Source organism: Haliaeetus albicilla, chromosome 13, assembly GCF_947461875.1.
Source record: "Haliaeetus albicilla chromosome 13, bHalAlb1.1, whole genome shotgun sequence".
NCBI classification, from domain to species: domain Eukaryota; kingdom Metazoa; phylum Chordata; class Aves; order Accipitriformes; family Accipitridae; genus Haliaeetus; species Haliaeetus albicilla.
The window spans coordinates 22,210,144-22,229,586 of NC_091495.1; the positions used below are offsets into that span (position 1 = coordinate 22,210,144).

Sequence of the window (19,443 nt, forward strand, 5' to 3'; positions counted from 1 at the left end):
GAGCCTTTAGAGTGCTCAAGGCTGAGGCTGGGGGATCCCAGCCTGGCGCTCCATTCCCGTGCTGTCCTGCCAAGTGTCTGGCTTCAGAGCTGAAGAAGGAGTGTAGGAGGGGCCAGAAGACCCAGAAAGCCAGGCTGTGGATCCCTGCTTATTTCTGTCGTGCCTGACATCTTGCTGCCTTACTGTGCTGTGGTTTCCTCTTCTGCAAAGAGGATAGAAAGATGCTGCCCCATCTCCTGGCTTGGGAGGGTGTTAAAAAACTTAGGGCATGGGTCTTCCCTGGGTTTTAGATTACCCCAGGCTGAAAGTGGAGGAGACGACAGTGTTATCTCCACATCCCTTCTGTTGTTCAGCTCGCCACCCTTCCCTGCCCCCTCTCCAAGCCAGAGGAGCACGTGGGAGGCATTAGGGAACCAGCAGCCAAAGGTGCTGTGGGAATGGAGACATGGAGCGCGCCTGACCCCACCTCAGCCAGGGAAATTCCCCACTTGCTGCTTGGGAGCAGCTGCTATTGTTTGGGGCAAATCCTGGATGGCGCAATCGCCTGAGATGCTCCTGGAGTGAGCCGTGGTCTTCCTCCTCCCTTCTTGGAAAGACAGCTAGCAAGGGAATGCTGCCAGGAAAGCAGCACGGGCACCCCCCAGGCCTCTCTGGAGCTTGCCTAGTCTTTTCAGCAGCCCTGGAATGGATTGCTCCATTTCTTTTGAATCTTTGCCTCTCACCTTCTGGCAGGGCCTCAACCCTTCTGCAAACAAGCCAGATTTTGCTCATGGCCCTCAGCCAGCACCTGCCAGGAGTGGGTGCCCTACGGGGCCGCCCCAGTGCCACTTTCACAGGAGACGTGGGGCACTCCCAGCTGGCCCAGAGCAGGAGCGACCGGCGCTGCAGGACAGAGCGGCATGGTGGGGCCAGGGCTGCAGCTGGGTGGGAAGGGGAGGCAAAAGGCAGAAGGAAGCGATCTGCAATATTATTTTATTTTTAAATAAAACACATTTTTTTAAAAAGATGACTTGTAAAATGTTACTGGGTGGCCATCTGATGGCTGCAGCAGGCCCTGGGGCCGGCAAGGGGCTGCGGGGCTGCTGGGCCAGGGGAGCGTGAGGCCAGGGACAGAGAAGGCCTCATCCTTCACTGCAGCCCCCCCCGGGCAGCGGCTGTGGTGTGTGCCCAGGGGCAGGGCTGGGAGCTCGGCGGCGGCCCCGAGCCCCGGGGCACGGATGGAGGGGCGAGGTCCGAGGCCTTCTGCACCGCAAGCGGGTTTTTTTCCCTGCCTCAGGCTCGGCTGGAGCTGAGCGCCAAGCGCGGGTTCAGCGCGTCTGGGGTCCAGGCTGTGGGGTCGGCGCGGGCCGGTGGCGAGGGCCGGGCCCGGCTCTCGGGCCCAGGCCTCGAAACGTCTTCTGGTGCTCGGCCTGCGCCGGCGCCTCCGCGGGCCGGTGACTTCCCCTCCCTGACTCCGTGTTTTCCGCTCCGGCGCGCGGGGGTAAGCGACCGCCCGCGCCAGCCCGTTCCGCCCCCTCCAGCCGCCGAGCCTCCCCGGGGCCTGGGCCTGGGCCTGGGCCTGGGCCTGGGCGCGGGCGCCGCGGCCCCTCCGGGGCGGCAGGGGGCGCTGTGGGGCGCCGCTGCGCGCCGCCGGGCGGGGGTTCCGCCGCCGCTGCCGCCGGGAGCGGAGCCGAGGGGAGCCGGCCGGGACCGGGGCCGGGCCGCAGGTGGGTAGCGAGTGCCGGGGTGGGCGCGGCAGGCGGGTGGGGCCGCGGCAGGCAGCCGCTCTGCTCGGCAAGGGTGGGCGACGGGCCGCCGCCGCCGCGCTGCCGGCCCGCTCCCTGCGGACGTGGCCGCCGGGCGGGGTGGCGTCTCCGAGGCCCCGCTCGGCCCGTACCCGGCCGGGCGCCGCCTCTCCCCGTGCCTGGGCCCGCGGGCCCGGTCCCCGGGCAGAGGCCGCTGGCGCTCGGAGCCTCGGGGCAGTAAAGCCCTCGAGTGGGAGGCGGGCTCCCCGCACGCCTCTTCCCCCGCCCGGGGACCCCCCGGGGCCCGCCAGGCCCTGCCCGCGGCGCGGGGCGCGGAGGGTGGATCCGGCGGCCCGGCCGCTCCGGTTTGCAGCCCCTGGGCAGAGGCGGCGGTTGGCCCTGGGGGGACAATCGCAGGCCATCCCTGCTGCCCGGCTTTGAGCCGGCTGCGGGGCAGGGGCGGGGAGGAGACGTTAAGATCCCGAGCTGTTAGCGGGGTGCCGTGGACTTGTAAGCTCCAGGTTTGGATTTGACTCAGCCCTTCCAGGCGCTAGAGATGCGCTCGAGAGTAGCAGGGCTGCAGGCAGGGATTTTTTTTTTTTTTTTTTTTCAGACCTCTGGCCCGGGACCCAAATTTTGCATCACACGCAGACGGCTGTGGCCCTGCCTGGCTCTGAAGCGGTGCATTTGAAAGCTGCCCCTCCTGGGCCGAGGGGAACAGTAGCCGAGTCTGTCGTCTCGGCTCTCTGGCTGTTCTGCAGGCCCCAGACTAAGGCTCCTTTCATGCCTCAGTGTGCCGCCTGCTTGCCCTGTGCGGCCCCCCCCTTTCTACCTGTAACACTGGTGTCCCTGTTCCTTCTCGGCCTCAGCGGGGAGGGCAGGGCCTGCTGCAATGAGTCAGCTCTCAGGGCCTGGGAATTGCTAGCGCAGGCATAGAGAGAGCCATTGTCCCTCCATAGACCTCTCTTCACGGTCACTGTGGGAGAGCAGAGCTGATTCTTCTCCCGTGGTGGCGCCGAGGGGGCCAGCAGGGTAACAGCAGGCAAAGTCACACTGAACAGAGCTGGCTGGCTTTTGGTGTCTGTCAAGTTGAAGGGAGACGTGGCCCATGAGTGCAGCAACCGACCCTACCGTTTATATCTGACTTCTGCAAAAGCAAACGGCATTTCTGCACCCAGCAAGAAGGCTGCTGCCATCAACCAGGGTTACTTAATATGGGCAAACCTAGGAGCATATGGGCAGCTTCAGCCCCAGCTGCCTGCACCAGGCCCTGTTCTTGTATCCCGCAGCACGCCTACAGACTGCAATGATGCCCCTGCAGCAGGAGAGATGATGGAGTGGAGGTGTCAAACTGCCTTTTCTATGGGGGAGAGCGGGCTAGGGGGGGGAATAGGAAGCAGGCACAGAAACCCACCCCCAGCTGTTTGCATTTCTCCCTGGGCTGGGAGCTTCTGGGTCATTTAAGTCACAGAAGGGAGATTTCAGGGTGAAACACAGCCTCAGCTTAGGTCAGGTTGTTGGACTCTGGGGTCCTGGCCACAGCAACTGAGGATAAGAAAAGCCCCTCAGGCCTTTCCCAAGGGGATGAGAGGTCGGTGGGGAGGGCTTGTTCATGAAATCGCAGGGGACTTTCTTGCCTTTAAAGCTCGTTTGTAAGTAAGTCTCTGAGTTTCATGTGAGGGCTACTAGAGGTCACAGCTATATTATGCTGGGACCAGGTACACCTCACAGGGCCTAAATTCCTATGACTCAGTTGTTTTTGGTGGACAGGGGATTAACATCTCTGGCCCTTTCCGTCACAGGAGCCCAGAACTTTTTCTGGTGCATGTTTATGTAGCCAGCCCCACAGGACCCTCGCCTGGCTCCCAAATCAGGAGGCTTTTTCTACTGAAGAGACTGAGGCAGGGATGGAGCATGGACCAAGGAAACCTCCTACCCTGATGCTGGAAGCCACAGCTTGCTGTGCGAGAGGAGGATGCAGATGGCCTTGGGTGTAGGAAGTCCTTGCCAGTTTGCTCATTTTGTTGTGTACTTGGTGCTCTTGTTCTTTGCATAGTCCCTGAATAGCGCAGGTTTGCCTCTGAGGGATGGGACAGTGGAGGGAAGAACCCCTTCGGGAGTATTAAAGCTGTTTTAAAGCTGGCTAGATCACCACCTAGGGCTATAGCTGAAGAATATCAGCTATACCTTCTCAGGTATCCTGGTAAAATCCCAACCAGCCAGTTGGTAATAAAGTTCCTTCCCAACCTTGCTCTCTGGCTGTGTCTTGCCAAGTGGGTGAGCCCTCGTAATTTCCTCTGAGCTGTGGGAAATGCCTTAGCAAGCTCCCTTCCAGGGCTGTGTGGGGAAGTGGGGGAGGCTGGCAGCCTAAACCCTCCCTGGCTCTCTTCCACTCACCTGGTGGAGCTGGAGGGGGAAGCTCTGAACCATTTGCTCTCAGAGGAAGGCCACTCTGGCCACATGCTTGGAACACAAGCTGCTAGGTAGGAGTCACTTTTTCCATTCAATCACCTTTTCCACTCAGGAGCTGCACTAAAGTTTAACCTAAAAAGGTGAGGTGCTCCTTGGATTTGGAGTAAGGGCATTGTCAAAACCAGATGGCTACAACATTGTTCAAACGTTCTCTCCAGTCCTGGAAATCCAAGTTTCTAAGTCCACATGTTCCTATGCCAGAGCAAACACCCTTAACAGAAGCAAACATAAATGTCTGGCACGTGCTTTTCAACTCCAGAGGGCATTTCGTACTCCATGTGCTGCCATCATCACTGTTGTCGCTGGGGTGGAACCTGGGTGCTGCCTCCTGGTGGAGCAGGCCGGGCGGTGGGTGGCGCAGGCATGCGGAGCGGAGGTGGCCATGTACCAGTAGCCCACCACCCACCTCTTCCTCTCTGCACAGATTTTGCCTTCCCCTCGTGCTGGCTTCCCTCCCTACAATGGCTACTGGTGAAGAGATCACACCTGCCCTGCAGGGCTCGTGGGGGGACTTCTGGCTCTTCCGTTTCTTTGTTAATGCTGCTGGCTACGCGAGTATTGTGATACCGGGATTCCTCCTCATCCAGTACTTCAAGAGAAGGAATTACCTGGAGACAGGTAAGGGCAGGAGCTTCCCTTCCACATCCTGCCTCCCTGTGAGCTCTCTGCACCCCCTTGGTCAACCCCATTCAGTGCTGACAGGATGTTTCCCCAACCTGCTTTATTAGACCAGGCTTGAGCCACTCACAGAGCTGCATCCCAGAGCTGTCTGGGTGCTACCCTGAAAGTTCTCCAAGGCCCCCGTGCCAGCAGATGTGGAGGCTAGTAAGGAGGGAGGCTTCACCTCTCAAGCTGGTGCAGCTTGTGGTGCGCAGGCTGTGGTTAATTCTGTCGCCATGTTCTCTTACCCTGTTCAGGCCGAGGCATTTGCTTCCCTGTCATCAAATCATGCGTGTTCGGCTCTGAGGTGAAGTCTGTACACCAGGAGGATGGCTCTCTGCCACCCCGAGCAGAGCCCACAGAGTCCTCTACAGCCCGACAGGTCTTCAAGCTGCTCTTCTGCGCTGCTGGTCTACAGGTAGGGCCCCTGTGCATGCATGTGTGGCCATCCCACTCTGGGAGGAGGAGGCGGGCAGTGGGTTTGTGGCCATCAGTTCCTTGAAGACCAAGGATGCAGTGCTTGTCTTTGACTGGGGCAAGGTTGGAGGCTGGGACACAGCCTCTCAACCAGGATAGTCCACCAGAGCTGCTGTGTCACCTCTAAGGGCTGTGGAGGTCTGTTTAGCTGGTGTCACCAGGGTTGGGACCTCCTGTCCATCTGATCGCAGTCCTCTGCAGCCATGGATAGGGAAAATTCTGTGATTCAACAGATTGTTAGGGCTGCTCTTGTTATGGCCCTCATGTCAGAGCAGCAGATAGTTTGAGCCCTTTTATCTCCCAGGCTCTCCTCTGGGTCACCTTCTAGGGCTGATGCATCCTGCCTTGACGGATTGCATTTGAATACTGGAGAGAAGTACTGAATTCAGCTACAGATAAACAGGAAATTTTAATCTTGGTTTCCGCAAGTCTCTGCTACAGCCTGAGCATCATTAGGAAGGGCAGCTTTTTGGGTCTGTGAGGACTTAAAATAGAAATGTGGGCATTGTGATAGAAAAACCTACACATCCCACAGCCAGCAGAAGACACGCACTCTCTAGCCTACTATGCCAGCCCTTTCAGACTTGCTGCGGGTCACCAGCAAGTCCTTCCATCTCTCTGTGCCTCAGTTTCTTGGGAGGGGATGTGTGGTGAGAGGAAGTCTGTGTTACTTTTGTGAGGGGCTTGGTACTGTTGCACCAGAAGTAGTAGAGGTGACAGCCAGAACAGCAATCATCCCCGGAGAACAACTTCATCTGGTGGGTTTTGAGACTAGAATTGATTTGGATGGAGGAACCGGGCTTAGGGAGCTGGAAGTGAAAACCAATGCAGAGGCCACTGGGAAAACTGCCAGGACCTGCTGCAGGGAGCTGGCACCAAAACTGCAACTGTGCATCAGTAACGTTCCCTGATCCTGTAGGTCTGGTTCAACAGGCAGCCTAAAGCATAACTGCTTGGTGTACGCCAGGATGTTTGCTTTGCAGGCTTCTCTCCCCTTGAAGAGGCTGTAAACCGAGCAGGGTTTGTTTGGGACGGCATGTTCCTGGTGGGAACAGTGGGTTCCCTCAGATGGGTGGAGTGGGGGGTGGCCCCATCTCCCAGTGTCTCAGAGAAGCATTGGCCGTGCAGAGGATGAGGCAACGTTGGGACAAGCAAGGATCTCCTGGGGTCTGTTTTTCCCGTGGTTTCTTGCAGCTGCTAATGCAGGTCCTGACTCTCCCTGTGCTCCTCCTGCTTTGCAGGCCTCCTACCTCACATGGGGTGTCCTCCAGGAGCGTGTGATGACGAGAACGTACGGTGCCACTGAAACAGACCCTGGTGAGAAGTTCAAGGACTCCCAGTTCCTAGTGTTCATGAACCGCATCCTGGCATTCACGGTGGCTGGTCTCTACTGCGCCCTGACCAAGCAGCCACGTCACGGGGCTCCTATGTACAAATACTCCTTTGCCTCCCTCTCCAACATCCTTAGTAGCTGGTGCCAGTATGAGGCACTCAAATACATCAGCTTCCCCACCCAAGTGCTGGCCAAGGCCTCCAAAGTGATCCCAGTGATGATGATGGGCAAACTGGTATCACGCAAGAGTTATGAGTACTGGGAGTACCTGACTGCTGCCCTCATCTCTGTGGGGGTCAGCATGTTTCTGCTCTCCAGTGCTCCCAACAGGCACGTGTCCACTGTCACCACTTTCTCAGGCATAGTCCTCCTGGCTGGCTACATAATCTTCGACAGCTTCACGTCCAACTGGCAGGACGCCCTCTTCACCTACAAGATGTCTCCCGTGCAGATGATGTTTGGCGTCAACGTCTTCTCCTGCCTCTTCACGGTGGGCTCACTGTTGGAGCAGGGTGCCTTGCTGGAATCATTACGCTTCATGGCCCGCCACTCAGAGTTTACAGCCCATGCTGTGCTGCTCTCAGTGTGTTCCGCCTGCGGCCAGCTTTTCATCTTCTACACCATCAACCAGTTTGGGGCAGCCGTCTTCACCATCATCATGACGCTGCGCCAGGCCTTTGCCATCCTCCTCTCCTGCCTCATCTACGGGCACACTGTCACTGTTGTGGGTGGGCTGGGCGTAGCTGTTGTCTTCATGGCCCTCTTCCTCCGCGTCTATGCCCGCAGCCGCATGAAGAAGCGTAGTAAGAAGATCCCGCCAGGTGAGACCCCTGTACAAAAGGTCTAAGGAGCTGGGGCCACGGCATTTACGCCATGCCTGCTGTCCTGCCTCCGCTCGGGGGTACTTGCTTGATTTCTCAGAACCTGCTGAGGAGCAGGGTGGGCTATGGATAGGCTGGACCAGTGACTCGCTTTTCCACCTGCTTTTCCTGGGGAAGGGGCTGGAACAAGCCCAGGGAATGCTCCAGGCTGCCACAGCTCCAAACCTTTCCGTTTGCCTTAATGGGTCAAAGACTTCCAGCCAAGGCACCAGCCTAGGGGCTCACATCCTGGGGGAAAACCAGCATGGGGCTGCTGGTACTCCTGCCCCACCTCTTGTGGCTTCTCTCCGAAGTCACTGATGAACAAGGGAGCTCTTTTCTCTGACACTGTCTTGCCTCTGGCTAATGCTCCTCCATTTCTGTCACTGCTACAGAGCTTGGCAGGAGGAAAGGGCAAGCAAAACACTAGCTTTCTTTTTGAAACACCTCCACGTGAGGTAAGTCCTGAGCCTGTGCCAAAGAGGGGGAGCTCTCAGCCACCCTCCCAGGAGGTGCTCCAGGTAGGACAGGCACAGCTAAGGGAAGGACTCCCAGCTTGTCCTACCCTAGGCCTGGGATCTGCTCTGGGAGGGCACACTGCAGTGAAAGGCGGTACCTCCCAGTTTGGTTTTATCAGCTCCTTGCCCCTGCTTTGAGACAGTTTTCTTTGGTCTCCTCAGCCCAGGCTGATTTTGAGTTGTTCTAGGTTGCTTTTTTGGTTACATCTGCTGCTGTCACAGGCCAAAGGCTGCGCTGCCCAGAAGCCCCAGCATCGCCTCGGGTGTCTCAGTGCCACGGTTTCTGGGCTTTGTAGTTGCCATTCAGAGAAGCACAAACAGCCCCTCTTCTTTCTGCCAACTGGAGGCATTGGCCCTGGCTTTCCTGGGGCCTGGCCAGAGCCCCACTGTGCCTGGAGGGCTGAGAGGGCAGAGTCTGCTTGCGGTGCCTTGTTACTGCTCCCCAGGCAGCAGGGGATGGAATGAGCAGGCACCTGCTCCCCAGGCAGCAGGGGATGGAGCAGTGGAAGCTGCTTTTTCCCACGAGCCTGGGTTTTACTGGTTAATGCTTTTCTCCTCAACACAACCTGACTGACAAACCAGCAGGTTTTGGTACTTTTGAAAGGCAATTTTTTTTCTCTTTTTATTTTATTAAATTAAAAATATGCTGCATATAGTGCACTGGAGGTGAATGTTCTTGTTAATTTTTTTTTCCATGTACCTGGAAGGAGGGGAAGGAGTTGCTGGCCCTTCCTATGTCCCTAGTCTCTCTGGGACAGCAAAGCTGTCTTTCCTTTCCAAACACACACAGGTGCCTCTGCCTAGGCAGGTATCATCAGCCAGCATTGGACTCAGAGCTGCAAGGCCTGACATGAAATCCTTGCGCACACAACTGGGGAGCACAGCCAGGTTTGGACCACTGCTTATGCTGGTGGGCAGATGGAGGCGCTGTTAAGCCGATTCTGGTTTGGCTCCTGGGTTCCCTGTACAGTGCAGCTTGGGCAGCCCCAGTGGGTGTATCTACAGCCTGCATAGCTAGAAAGAGATGGTGCAGAGGCCTGCTGAGCACCTGCCAGCCAGGGGTACCAGTGCTGTAGCAAAGCCCTGGAAGAGCCCATCCTTTATGGGGTGCATCTGCACCAACATGAGCTCCACAGGCCCCACACCAGAGCCAGGGGAGGCTTGGGGTGTCAATGGTACATCCCACTACTGGTACATATGGGAGGCCTGGTGAAAAACCTTGTCTGTAGGCCTATGCAATCTAGTCACAGTGAGGTCCAGGGTCAGAGACAGGACCTTGGCCTAACAGAGTTAGAGAAAGGGGAGACTCAAGTGCTACAAGAGGAGACTAGGGCCTGGAGCTGCTTATCACAGTACTGAGGATAACAGCAGGGATAACACAGCTGGTGCTGAGCACAGCCCACCAGGCTTCAGAGCACTTAGCTCTCCAGCATTTTTACCTGTGCTCCCTTCCTAGCTCTGAGCTCTTGAAAGTCCCTGTGCAGCCTCACAGCCCTTCATCCTGCCACTACAAATTCCCCCAAATGTCTGCCCCCACCATCTGCTGACAGACTGAAAATGGAATGGATTTTTTTCTTTGGTTGAAAAAAAAAAAAACCCAAACAAAAAAATAGGTTGTCTGCCAGGTTGGGATGGGATACCTTTTTAATTTAAATGTAGATTAAAGAAAAAATTTTTGACACCCACCCACCCCATCCCCCAAACATTCTAAGTTAAAAAGAAGAATTGACTCTACTGGTTATTTGGCAAAACCTTCCTATCCAGAGAGAAATCTTACTTATGAACATTTTTTTTCCTCCTGTCTCAGGAAAAAACTGTCCTGAAGGTATTTGCTAGCTCAACTCCAGCACTGCCCCCATGTGCAGCAAGGGACTCCAGCAGGCTCTGCCTCCTCCTTCCCTTTTGAAGATGGATACTGGCTAAAGCCCACTCCCATTTTGTGCCCGTGGTTGCTGGCAAGCAGTCAGCAAGAGAACTTGATGTTGGTGTCACTTTTCCCTGACAAACCCCAGTGCCATTGTGGCCAAGGGTGACAAACTCCCCTCATGGGGTGTGAGCTCAGTGTAAAGGGCAGATGAATCAGAGGTAATGCCCCAGGCTTCTCCCATCATCTGGGACCCAGGCAAAAGCCAGGGGGTGGCCATATACTGCCAAACCCCACCAGGACTGCAAAAGCCCAGAAAGGGCAGTCTGGAGGTGGGAAGCAAGGAGTCTAGAGCAGAGCCTTTTAGCCTAAGAGCTGGAGAGGCAGCTTGAGTACAGTCCAGAGCTATCACTCCACCCCCTGCTCTGCACTACAAGGGAACAGACAGCAGATGGCTCCTGCCTCCAGGGACACTCAGATCAGACCAGCCAGCAGCAGTGCAGACTCAGGTCCTGGCACAGCTTGCCCAGCTGACACATGCAGATTGGAAAAGTCTTGTTCCCAGGCTGTGGGGCATGCAGCACCCTACACTGAGAACTACTGCCCACTAGAGATGACCCCACCTGCACAGCAGGTCATGTGTTTCTCCTACCCACTTCATGGTGCATGGGCAGGGAAGGGGTAGAGATCACCTAAAGCAGGGCTCTGAAAACCAGTCAGGGCAGAGGAGAGACCAGCAGCCTGATACCCTCAGGCACAGGCTGAGACCCTTTCCTCCATATGGTAGGCACGAAACACAAAGGACCCCACCATGTAAATCACATTCTTCAATACTTTAATTCCAGTCGAACAAAACAACAGAAGAATAATCAAACAAAAAAATAACCAAGCCAACCAAAATACAATATCCTACCCTGGGGGTTTAGGGAGGCAGCAGCTCAGAGGAAGGGCTCTCCCACCCCAATGGAACAAGGGCAGTGTTTGATGCCTACTGGGAACATGGGAGACCCCATGGGGGGAGAGGGGAAGCCTGATGACTCCTCACCTCCACTCCCCATCAGCTGTTCCTACACAAGCAGAAAGACACAAACATGCCTCAGGCTGCCTGAATCATTCACTACTGACAGACAGGGAATCATGCCCTCCTGCACCCTGCCAAAAACAACCCCAAACAAACAAATCAAAAACCATAGACATCACCAAGGAGTCAGTAGGAGCTAGTGGGAGCAGACCCTGTTCTAAGCAGACACAACATGGTGCAGAGGTCTGGCAAGTGAGGGAAGAGGCTTCCTCCTACTTTAGTCTACCTCTTCCATGTGGGATGCATCTTCATCTCCCTCCAGAGGGGGGATCTCATCAGGGATAGCTGCACTGGGCTCCTCTGCCATCACCTCGTCTTCATCAATGCCTGGGAGAGGGGAGGAAAGGAAGAGATGAGGCCTCCAAGTGATACCTGATCCCAGAGGTACAGCCTCTCCCAGAGCAAAGGCTGGCTCCTGCCCACAGCCTGAGGGACAGAGCTATTAGCATCCAGTAGTTATGCCAAGCCACAGCACCTCCTGATTTACATTTTTAGCCAAATAGCCAATTTGGAGAAAAAGAGTTGGGTGCAAGCACAAGTTGTTTCACCAGATTGGTCACATCTCCCATTACAAACTTTTGACATTCACCCTTTAAGAAATAAAAACCCTCAGCTCGTCATCTGAGCAGCCTGGTGGTGGTTGCTTCTGGCCTTGTGGAAGACAGGACAGTCCACTCAGAGCCCTGAGCCTTCACAAAGTACCTTGTTCCAGGTTTCCACTTGCCCCTAGCCACCTTATGGACACAGCCAGTTCTGCACATCACACCAGCATGGCTCACATACTGGCCTCCCCCTGCCCTAAGACAGTTACACACTAGCCTGACCAGCTAACCTGCTTTCAGGACCTGCTCCAGGCCTGAGAAGCTGCATGGACAGCTACATACCAAGCCCCAGTTTGATCATCCTGTAGATGCGGTTGGAGTGGGTCTGGGGATCTTCCAGGGAGAAACCAGAGGACAGCAGAGCAGTCTCGAAGAGTAGCACCACCAGATCTTTGACAGCTTTGTCATTCTTGTCAGCATCAGCCTTCTGGCGGAGTGTTTCCACAATTGGGTGGTCCGGGTTGATCTCCAGGTGCTTCTTGGCCATCATATAGCCCATGGTAGAGTTGTCCCGCAGTGCCTGAGCCTTCATGATGCGCTCCATGTTGGCTGTCCAACCATAGGTGCTGGTGACTATGCAGCAGGGAGATGAGACCAACCGGTTTGAGATCGTTACCTGCCAATGTAGCCAAGGGTTAGCTGAGCAAGGTACCCATATGCCCTGGACTGGGCCCAGCCACAGCACATGATACCCCAGGTCTTTGCCCCACATTCACCTGGGGACACCCCAAAGCAAGCAGAGATCTCCAAGCAGCTCCAGGACTGCTACACAGACTCATTTGCACAGCTCAGCCAGCATCTTCAGCACCCACTGCATGTTTCCCACACTTACCCTTTCCCATCAATGCATGTATTTGGGTCAGTGCCCCTCACCTGCAGCCTGGCTGCTTAGAGCAAGATGGTGCATGCTGGGACCTCCAGTCTCCTTTAGCAGCTCCTCTGCAGGAGATGAGGGAGATGAGAGGCTTGCATTGATTGAGCTGGGGCCCTTGCCTGCATCACAGAGCACACAGCCCTCCTCACCTTCTCCACCTTCTTGTCCAGGATCTCCTTCATGAGTTTGCAGAGGGTCTCAAACTTGGCCTTGCTCTCCTCCATCTTCTTTTTCTCCTCCTCATCCTCAGGCAGCTCCAGCCCCTCTTTGGTGACCGATACCAGGGTCTTGCCATCAAACTCTTTGAGCTGCTGCACACAGTACTCATCAATGGGCTCCATCATGTATACCACCTCAAAGCCACGCTTCCGCACACGCTCCACAAAGGCTGAGTTGGCAACCTGCTCCTTACTCTCCCCTGTATTTGTGGGGAGTAAAAATGAGATATCACCAAGACATAAGAGCTGGTTACAGCAGGACTAACAGCAATAGTCACTTGGAACCCCTAGCATAAAACTGGCTGCAGCTGGGGCTCTAGGCCTGGTGGTCTTTCCCCAGCACCCAGGGATGGGCTGTGATTCAGCAGGGAGGGCCTGCTGAAGACAGCAGGACCTTCCTGGAAAAATTTGCTTTAAGTTAGGGCTGGTCAGCAGGTAACCTGCCTCCACGTTGCTAGGGCACAGAGGAGCTCTGGCTCACCTGTGATGTAGTAGATACTCTTCTGGGTCTCCTTCATATGGGACACATACTCTGAAAGCGAAGTCAACTCATCACCTGACTGGGATGTGTGGTAACGCAGCAGCTCTGAAAGGCGCTTTCGGTTGGTTGAGTCCTCATGGATGCCCAGCTGGGGGCAGAAAAGATGCATGAAGCCTCCAGGATAGGACTTGCATGCACTTGGCCACCCCTGAGGCACAGCCATCTCTGCCCACCCCCTGATCATTTGAGTGTTGGGCCTAGGGCAGCCAGAGGGGCCAGCTGCCCACAACGGCTCTCTGGGGCACTCGCAAGACCCCCTCTACCCTAACACCCATGCAGAGAAGACATGGCACAGGGACAAATTGCTCCTCAGGCAGACAGGTCATGGGCCCCTCCCTTCTCCACGTGCACAGTACCCAGCTCACCTTCAGATTCTTGGAAAAGGCCTCATAAAATTTCTTGTAGTTCTCTTTGTCCTCTGCCAGCTCAGAGAAGAGCTCCAAACATTTCTTCACAATGTTTTTGCGGATCACCTTGAGGATCTTGCTCTGCTGGAGCATCTCACGAGAGATGTTCAGAGGCAGGTCCTCTGAGTCCACAACACCCCGGATGAAGTCTGAGTAGCAGAAATGAAAACAGGAGTCAGGTTAAAAGCTCTGAGCTTCATGACAGGAGGAAAAGCACTAAGACACTGACTGCTGTGCGCCCACACCAGCTAGTGCCTCATCCAGCCGCTTTGTACTGGGAGCAGTACCACAGGCTGTGAGGGTCCCAGGCTCTGCACTGAGAAGCTAAGGCAGGGGGGCTCTTACTTAGGTACTCAGGGATGAGCTCATCACAGCTGTCCATGATGAAGACACGTCTCACATACAGCTTAATGTTATTCTTCTTCTTCTTGTTCTCAAAGAGGTCAAAAGGGGCACGGCGTGGGATGAAGAGCAGGGCCCTGAACTCCAGCTGCCCTTCCACAGAAAAGTGCTGCGGAGCCAGGAAGGAAAAACAGCTGCCGGGGTGCTTCCCTTCTACCCCTTCCCCCAGAACCCACTCTGGGCATGCTGAACTGCTGTTCCTCAGCACTGGGGCTGGCAGGGGGCACAGCAGGGTCTCTAGCATCCAAGCAGCCTGCATTTCCCCCTTCTCAGTCCCACTACCCCCCACACGCCAGGGGTCTCTGGCATCCAGCAGGCCTGGATGGAAAAGTCATGCTTCTCTGAGGCCCAACACCCTCCTGTTCTGCTTCTAGGCTGGCACTGCCAACCCTCCCACTTGCACAGGAGTTGCAGTGCAAGCTGAGGCACCACCAAGTGGCCCGGGAGCCTTCAGTCCCACTGAGGCACAACCACATGGTGGCTCTAAGTATGGGCTAGAAAGGTGCCCTCTGTCTCTCTGCAAGCCAGGGTGGCCCAGCACCCACCTTGACAGCCAGGTGGTCCTCCCAGTCATTGGTGAGGCTTTTGTAGAACTCGCCATACTCCTCCTGGGTGATGTCATCAGGGTTGCGAGTCCAAATAGGCTTGGTCTTGTTCAGCTCCTCCTGGTCAATATATTTCTCCTTGATTTTCTTGGTCTTTTTCTTCTTGCCTTTGTCTCCCTCATCATCATCATCAGAGCCCACATCCTCGATTTTGGGTTTCTCCTCATCTTTGGACATTGACTCTTCCTCTTCCTTCTCATCTTTTTCTTCCTCTGTCTCATCATCACTGACCTCTTTCTCACGCTCCTTCTCCAGCTGTGGAGAAAGAGAGAAAGAAGAGTCGGGTTCAGCCCCAAGCAACTGTTACCAGGAATCCTTTTGCTCCAGATGAAAGAAATGGGTGTCCTCCAAGGCCCAACAAATGTAACATCTAGAACCAGGGCTTCTCCTGAAACCAGCCCTCAAAAGTCACTCCACAGCTCATGGAACCAAAACCTGTGTCTGAAGATGAGACAAGGGGCAGAAAACCCTCCTGCCTCCATGGCTGGTTGTAGATGACCCCCAGCTGCACAGATCAAAGACCAAAAACATGGCTGGATACCCACCACCTTTCACCTCCAATGAGCCCCTAGCCTCAAATCACCTCTGGCCACAGAAGCTAGGAGCACCACTGCTCAATACCCAGCAGCCAGGAGCTACAGAAGGGAACAGAAAAGACTGTACTCTGCTCTTTTCTGGGCTCCTGCTCCCAATAACACCCACCCCTGCCTCCAGCTTTTCAGTGGGTCCCCACAGTTCTTCCCTTACATACATAGAGTGTGATGGGGTAGCCAATGAACTGGGAGTGCTTCTTCACCACCTCTTTGACACGCCGCTCCTCCAAGTACTCTGTCTGGTCCTCCTTCAAATACAGGATCACTTTGGTGCCCCTTCCAATGGGCTCACCTACAATGTGGGGAGAGAAACATTAGCATCCCAGGGCATAGCGTTAAAGGGCAGAAAGCAAGTGGGACCAGCTCCTTGAGCCTAAACACTACTCAATACCTTACATTAACAAGCGTACCTGACAACACAGCACAGCTCTAGGGAGCACCAGCAAACGGGGTGCTTCTAGCAGAGAAATACACTTAGGGTTTTGTACAACACGTACCATGGTCAGTTCGGACAGTGAAGGAGCCCCCAGCTGATGACTCCCAAGCATACTGCTCATCATCATTGTGTTTGGTAATGACAACCACCTTCTCAGCCACTAGATAGGCAGAATAGAAACCCACACCAAACTGCCCGATCATGGAAATGTCTGCGCCAGCCTGCAAAGGCAGAGAAAGACTGATAGACCAGTGAAAAGACAGAATATGTCTGCAACTGATTCACAGCAGCAAGGAACTGGGTCAGCATGCAGGCAAAAAGAGGCAAGTGCCAACAGGCAGCCAGCCCTACCCTCAGCTCCACCCTGCTGCTGGTAAGGTGGGGAAGCACACTCAGGTAGGCCAACAGCTACCACAGCAAAAAAGGCAGCAGGGCTGGAGCTATAACCCAGTGAAAGCCTGGGGCCCAGGCCCTGGGGAACCCATGCAGCCAAAGGCAACCCACCTGCAGGGCTTCCATAAAGGCTTTGGTACCAGATTTAGCAATAGTGCCTAGGTTGTTGATGAGGTCTGCTTTTGTCATCCCGATGCCAGTGTCCACCAGGGTGAGCGTGCGGTCCCGGGGGTTGGGGACTATGTCAATCTTGAGGTCCTTACCGCTGTCTAGCTTTGAGGGATCAGTCAGGCTCTCATAGCGGATCTTATCCAGTGCCTAAGGGAGAGGGTGATGCTCGCCACGGCCTCCCTCCTCAAAAGCTGCCTCCCTCCCCCAGCACAAGCCTCGCAGGCCACCACCCCAGGCACCGGCCTCTCCCTGGGCACCGCCGGCGGGACATCAGCCTCCCCCTGAGCCCCCCAGCAGAGGAAGGAGACTGCCCCCGCAGGGGCGAGCAGGGCCCGGGCTCACGTCGGAGGCGTTGGAGATGAGCTCCCGCAGGAAGATCTCCTTGTTGGAATAGAAGGTGTTGATGATGAGTGACATGAGCTGGGCGATCTCCGCCTGGAAGGCGAAGGTCTCCACATCCTCTTCCTCGTGCTGCACCTCCTCAGGCATCTGCAAGGCAAGCACAGGCCGTTACCACCGGGGCGGGGTTGGGAGAAGCGGGGGCGGGCAGCAGGGCCACCGGGCCCAGCGCAGGATCCTCACCGCGCCGGGCGTGAACGACCAGCGGAAGAGCTATACGCCCTCCATGGCCGGCTTTTATAGGCAAGGGGGGGGCGGCGCCTCACCGCTCACCGTCTCCTTCCGCCTTAAAACGGCGGTGGTCCCCGCTACAGTATTCCGGCTCCCACCTCCCTTATGAGCACGCCTCCCTATGGGCCTCGCCTAGCGCAGTCGCCCTCTCCACCCTGGCTGCAGCCTCTGTGGGGCGTTCTCGCTGCTGCTTCCCTGGCCTGGGCGATGCGGCAGGACTCCTTATGGGCCCCATCACCGTTGCCGTTTAACGGCGGCGGCTATGGTGGAGGCGGGCGCACATCTCTCAGCCCCATGCCGTTACCGGGACCGCTCCCGGTCGCGACTCCCCGTCGCCGTAGGGGACTATTTCCCGCGACCGGCAAGCGGAGGGGCACAGGGGGCGGCAGCAGTGCAAAGCAATTTCCAGAGGGTTCCAGAGCGGTCAGGGCGGTGCCTCCGCGGTTTCCCCGGGCCGCAGGCTCCGGGCCCAGGCAGGGAACCGGGGATCCGCATCGCCCCAGAGGCTGCCTGCTGTCTTAGCTCCACGTTGCGGTTCCTCCGAGAGCCGCGTAGCTCTGCCGTTCTGCAGCTGGGGGCCCTGTGTAACCAGGGGCCCTGCGGATGCGGAGGGGACAAGATGGAGGCGACCGGCTCTGGAGGCGGGGGCGGGCTGTAGGGGTCGTGTCGGAGCCTGAGACCAACGCAGGCTCGTTTTCCTCGTTGGAAACCTGTGTTTGGGTACGCTGTATTTTTAGCGTCTAAGGGCAATACGATAAAGCTCATGCCGTGTCCGCCCTGCTGAGGCTGTGGGCACGCAGGCCTGACCGGGGTTGGGATGAAGGGGCCGGGGCTCCACACCTTTTGGCCGTGGGTGCCGGGGGGCGGGGTGATGGCTGTGAATGACTGGGGGGCAGAGGGGTGGTGTGTGGGGCGGAGGCCCGCGGGCAGGGTGGTGTAGTTCCCGCCCAGGAGCAGGAGGTGGCACTCCGGCCGTTCCCAGGCACAAGGAAAGCTCCCAGGTGCATGTGCTGCAGGTCACTGCACCCCAAAATACGCAGGTGCATCCCTTCCTTACCAGAGGTGCTGGTGGTCCCTTGGCGTACTCCCTTCCCATGCTGGCCGTGTCCCCGTAGCGGAGAGGCGCTGGGCCTGTCTCTGCAGCGGATGCACACGCGGCTTCGCTGCCTGATGCCGGCTACTGAAGTGCCGGTGCCCACTCCCTTCAGCCCTTGCCCCTCTGCAGCCCTCTCCCCCGTGGCGATGGAGACACACGCATACCCAAAGGGACGTTTTGGTCTTTTTATAGAAAATGGCAACTGTACAGACAGATTTACACAGACAAGGGATGGGAAAGCGAAGGGAGAGGTCAGGCCTCCCCCTGCAGCACAGGTGGGCAGGGAAGGCAGCCTGGCTGGGAAGGGAGTTGCTGCCTCTCGCAGTCCACAATGGGAACCTCCGGTCACACAACCAGGAGGCAGAAAAACAATGGCAGAATCACACACACACAAAAAAAAAAGTAGGGAACAAAGGCAAGAAGAGGGGGAGAAGGTGGGGGGTGGAGACCTCCTCCTCCCGCAGCCTAGCCATGGTGTTGGCTCTCTATGTGGGGAGGACACAGATGTCTATGTCCCTGGGATACTGCTGGGCAGGGAGATGTGCGCCTAGCAGAGAGCAGGTATGGTGAGGCTGGCTGGGGCTCTCCTCCCTGTTTACAAGTCTCACCAGCAGAAGAAGTGTTGAGGTCCCCTGGAAGGAAGGAGACGAGAGCAAGTCCCTAGGCATCTTTGGGACAAGGACAAGAGAGGGAGTAACACTGGATACCAGCCTTCAACTCTGTCAGAGAGGAGGAGGCTGAGAATGGCTTTTGGCCTTGAGCTGGGGAAATTGTACAGCGTGGGAGGCAGCTGGACCTCTGTGAGATCCGGGGGGGTCTTACACACAGCATGGGGAAGAAGAAGGCACATAGGCCTGAAGGCATCACACATCCGAGCATGGCAGGAGCCAGGCCAACCCTGCAGGAGTGGAACTGTCCCTGGGTCTAATGTCCGCCGTGGCAGTGCAATTTGGCAGGGGCAGGCGTGAGGTGTTCATCTCCCCACAGCGCCAAGGTGTCCAGGGCCTTGGAGGAGGATGTAGAGCCATCTCTCGGTGTTCCTGCACCCTCCAGGTGCCTCTGCTAGATGAGAATTCGGAACAGAAAGGAGACAGCAGCTCCTAGGGCCAAGCCGAGCGACAGGAAAAAGGCCATGATGGCTCCAGCTGTCTCTGCTTCTTGGGCAAGCACTTTCCTAGGGGAGAAACAGGTGTCAGACCCATCCTTGGGGATGCGTGCCCCATGCCCTGCTGTGAGTTCAACAGAGAGCTGGGAGGAGGCCACAGAGGAGCCAGAAGCTGTGCTCCTCTGCAGCAGAGGAACAGCAAGAGCAAATCCACCTTGGCTCCAAGAGCCTGCCTCCACATTACAGGCTCGTAAAGAAAGAAAAAGTGCATCAGCCAGGCTGCCCTGAAGCTCCTGGCACCATGGACACCCTTCCCTGACTCCTGCCCCCATGTACTGCTGCCTGCCTGGCTGAGCCCCAGCTGGGCTCCTCATGCTGCCT

General features: G+C 56.5%; 2 protein-coding genes across 11 annotated transcripts in view; one reads left to right on the forward strand and one right to left on the reverse strand.

Annotated features, from left to right (window-relative positions):
• The first annotated feature begins 1,579 nt into the window (after positions 1-1,579).
• SLC35B2 (solute carrier family 35 member B2) lies at positions 1,580-8,715 on the forward strand. Of its 3 annotated transcripts, none has more exons than XM_069800409.1 (4): positions 1,580-1,706; positions 4,621-4,814; positions 5,114-5,274; positions 6,575-8,715. In XM_069800409.1, exons 2-4 carry the CDS (start codon positions 4,658-4,660, stop codon positions 7,511-7,513), a joined length of 1,257 nt encoding a protein of 418 aa, XP_069656510.1. In that variant the 5' UTR covers positions 1,580-1,706; positions 4,621-4,657; the 3' UTR covers positions 7,514-8,715. The 3 variants fall into 3 exon arrangements, with proteins under 3 accessions (XP_069656510.1, XP_069656512.1, XP_069656513.1); XM_069800412.1 differs by lacking the exon at positions 1,580-1,706 and adding an exon at positions 3,617-3,717; XM_069800411.1 differs by lacking the exon at positions 4,621-4,814 and having other exon boundaries at positions 1,631-1,706.
• Positions 8,716-10,726: 2,011 nt separating this feature from the next.
• LOC104324659 (heat shock protein HSP 90-beta) overlaps positions 10,727-19,443 on the reverse strand; it is a 42,380-nt gene continuing 33,663 nt past the window's right edge. For 7 of the 8 annotated variants that reach the window (XM_069800405.1, XM_069800404.1, XM_069800402.1 and 4 more), the window contains exon 13: positions 18,129-19,131. In XM_069800405.1, the coding sequence (XP_069656506.1) occupies positions 19,020-19,131 (112 nt within the window). In that variant the 3' untranslated portion in view covers positions 18,129-19,019. Of the gene's footprint in view, positions 11,317-11,873; positions 12,208-12,614; positions 12,884-13,164; positions 13,313-13,589; positions 13,781-13,976; positions 14,143-14,578; positions 14,894-15,389; positions 15,524-15,728; positions 15,889-16,171; positions 16,379-16,573; positions 16,721-18,128; positions 19,132-19,443 lie in introns of those variants that run through there. The other variant, XM_069800408.1, reaches the window with a different exon arrangement.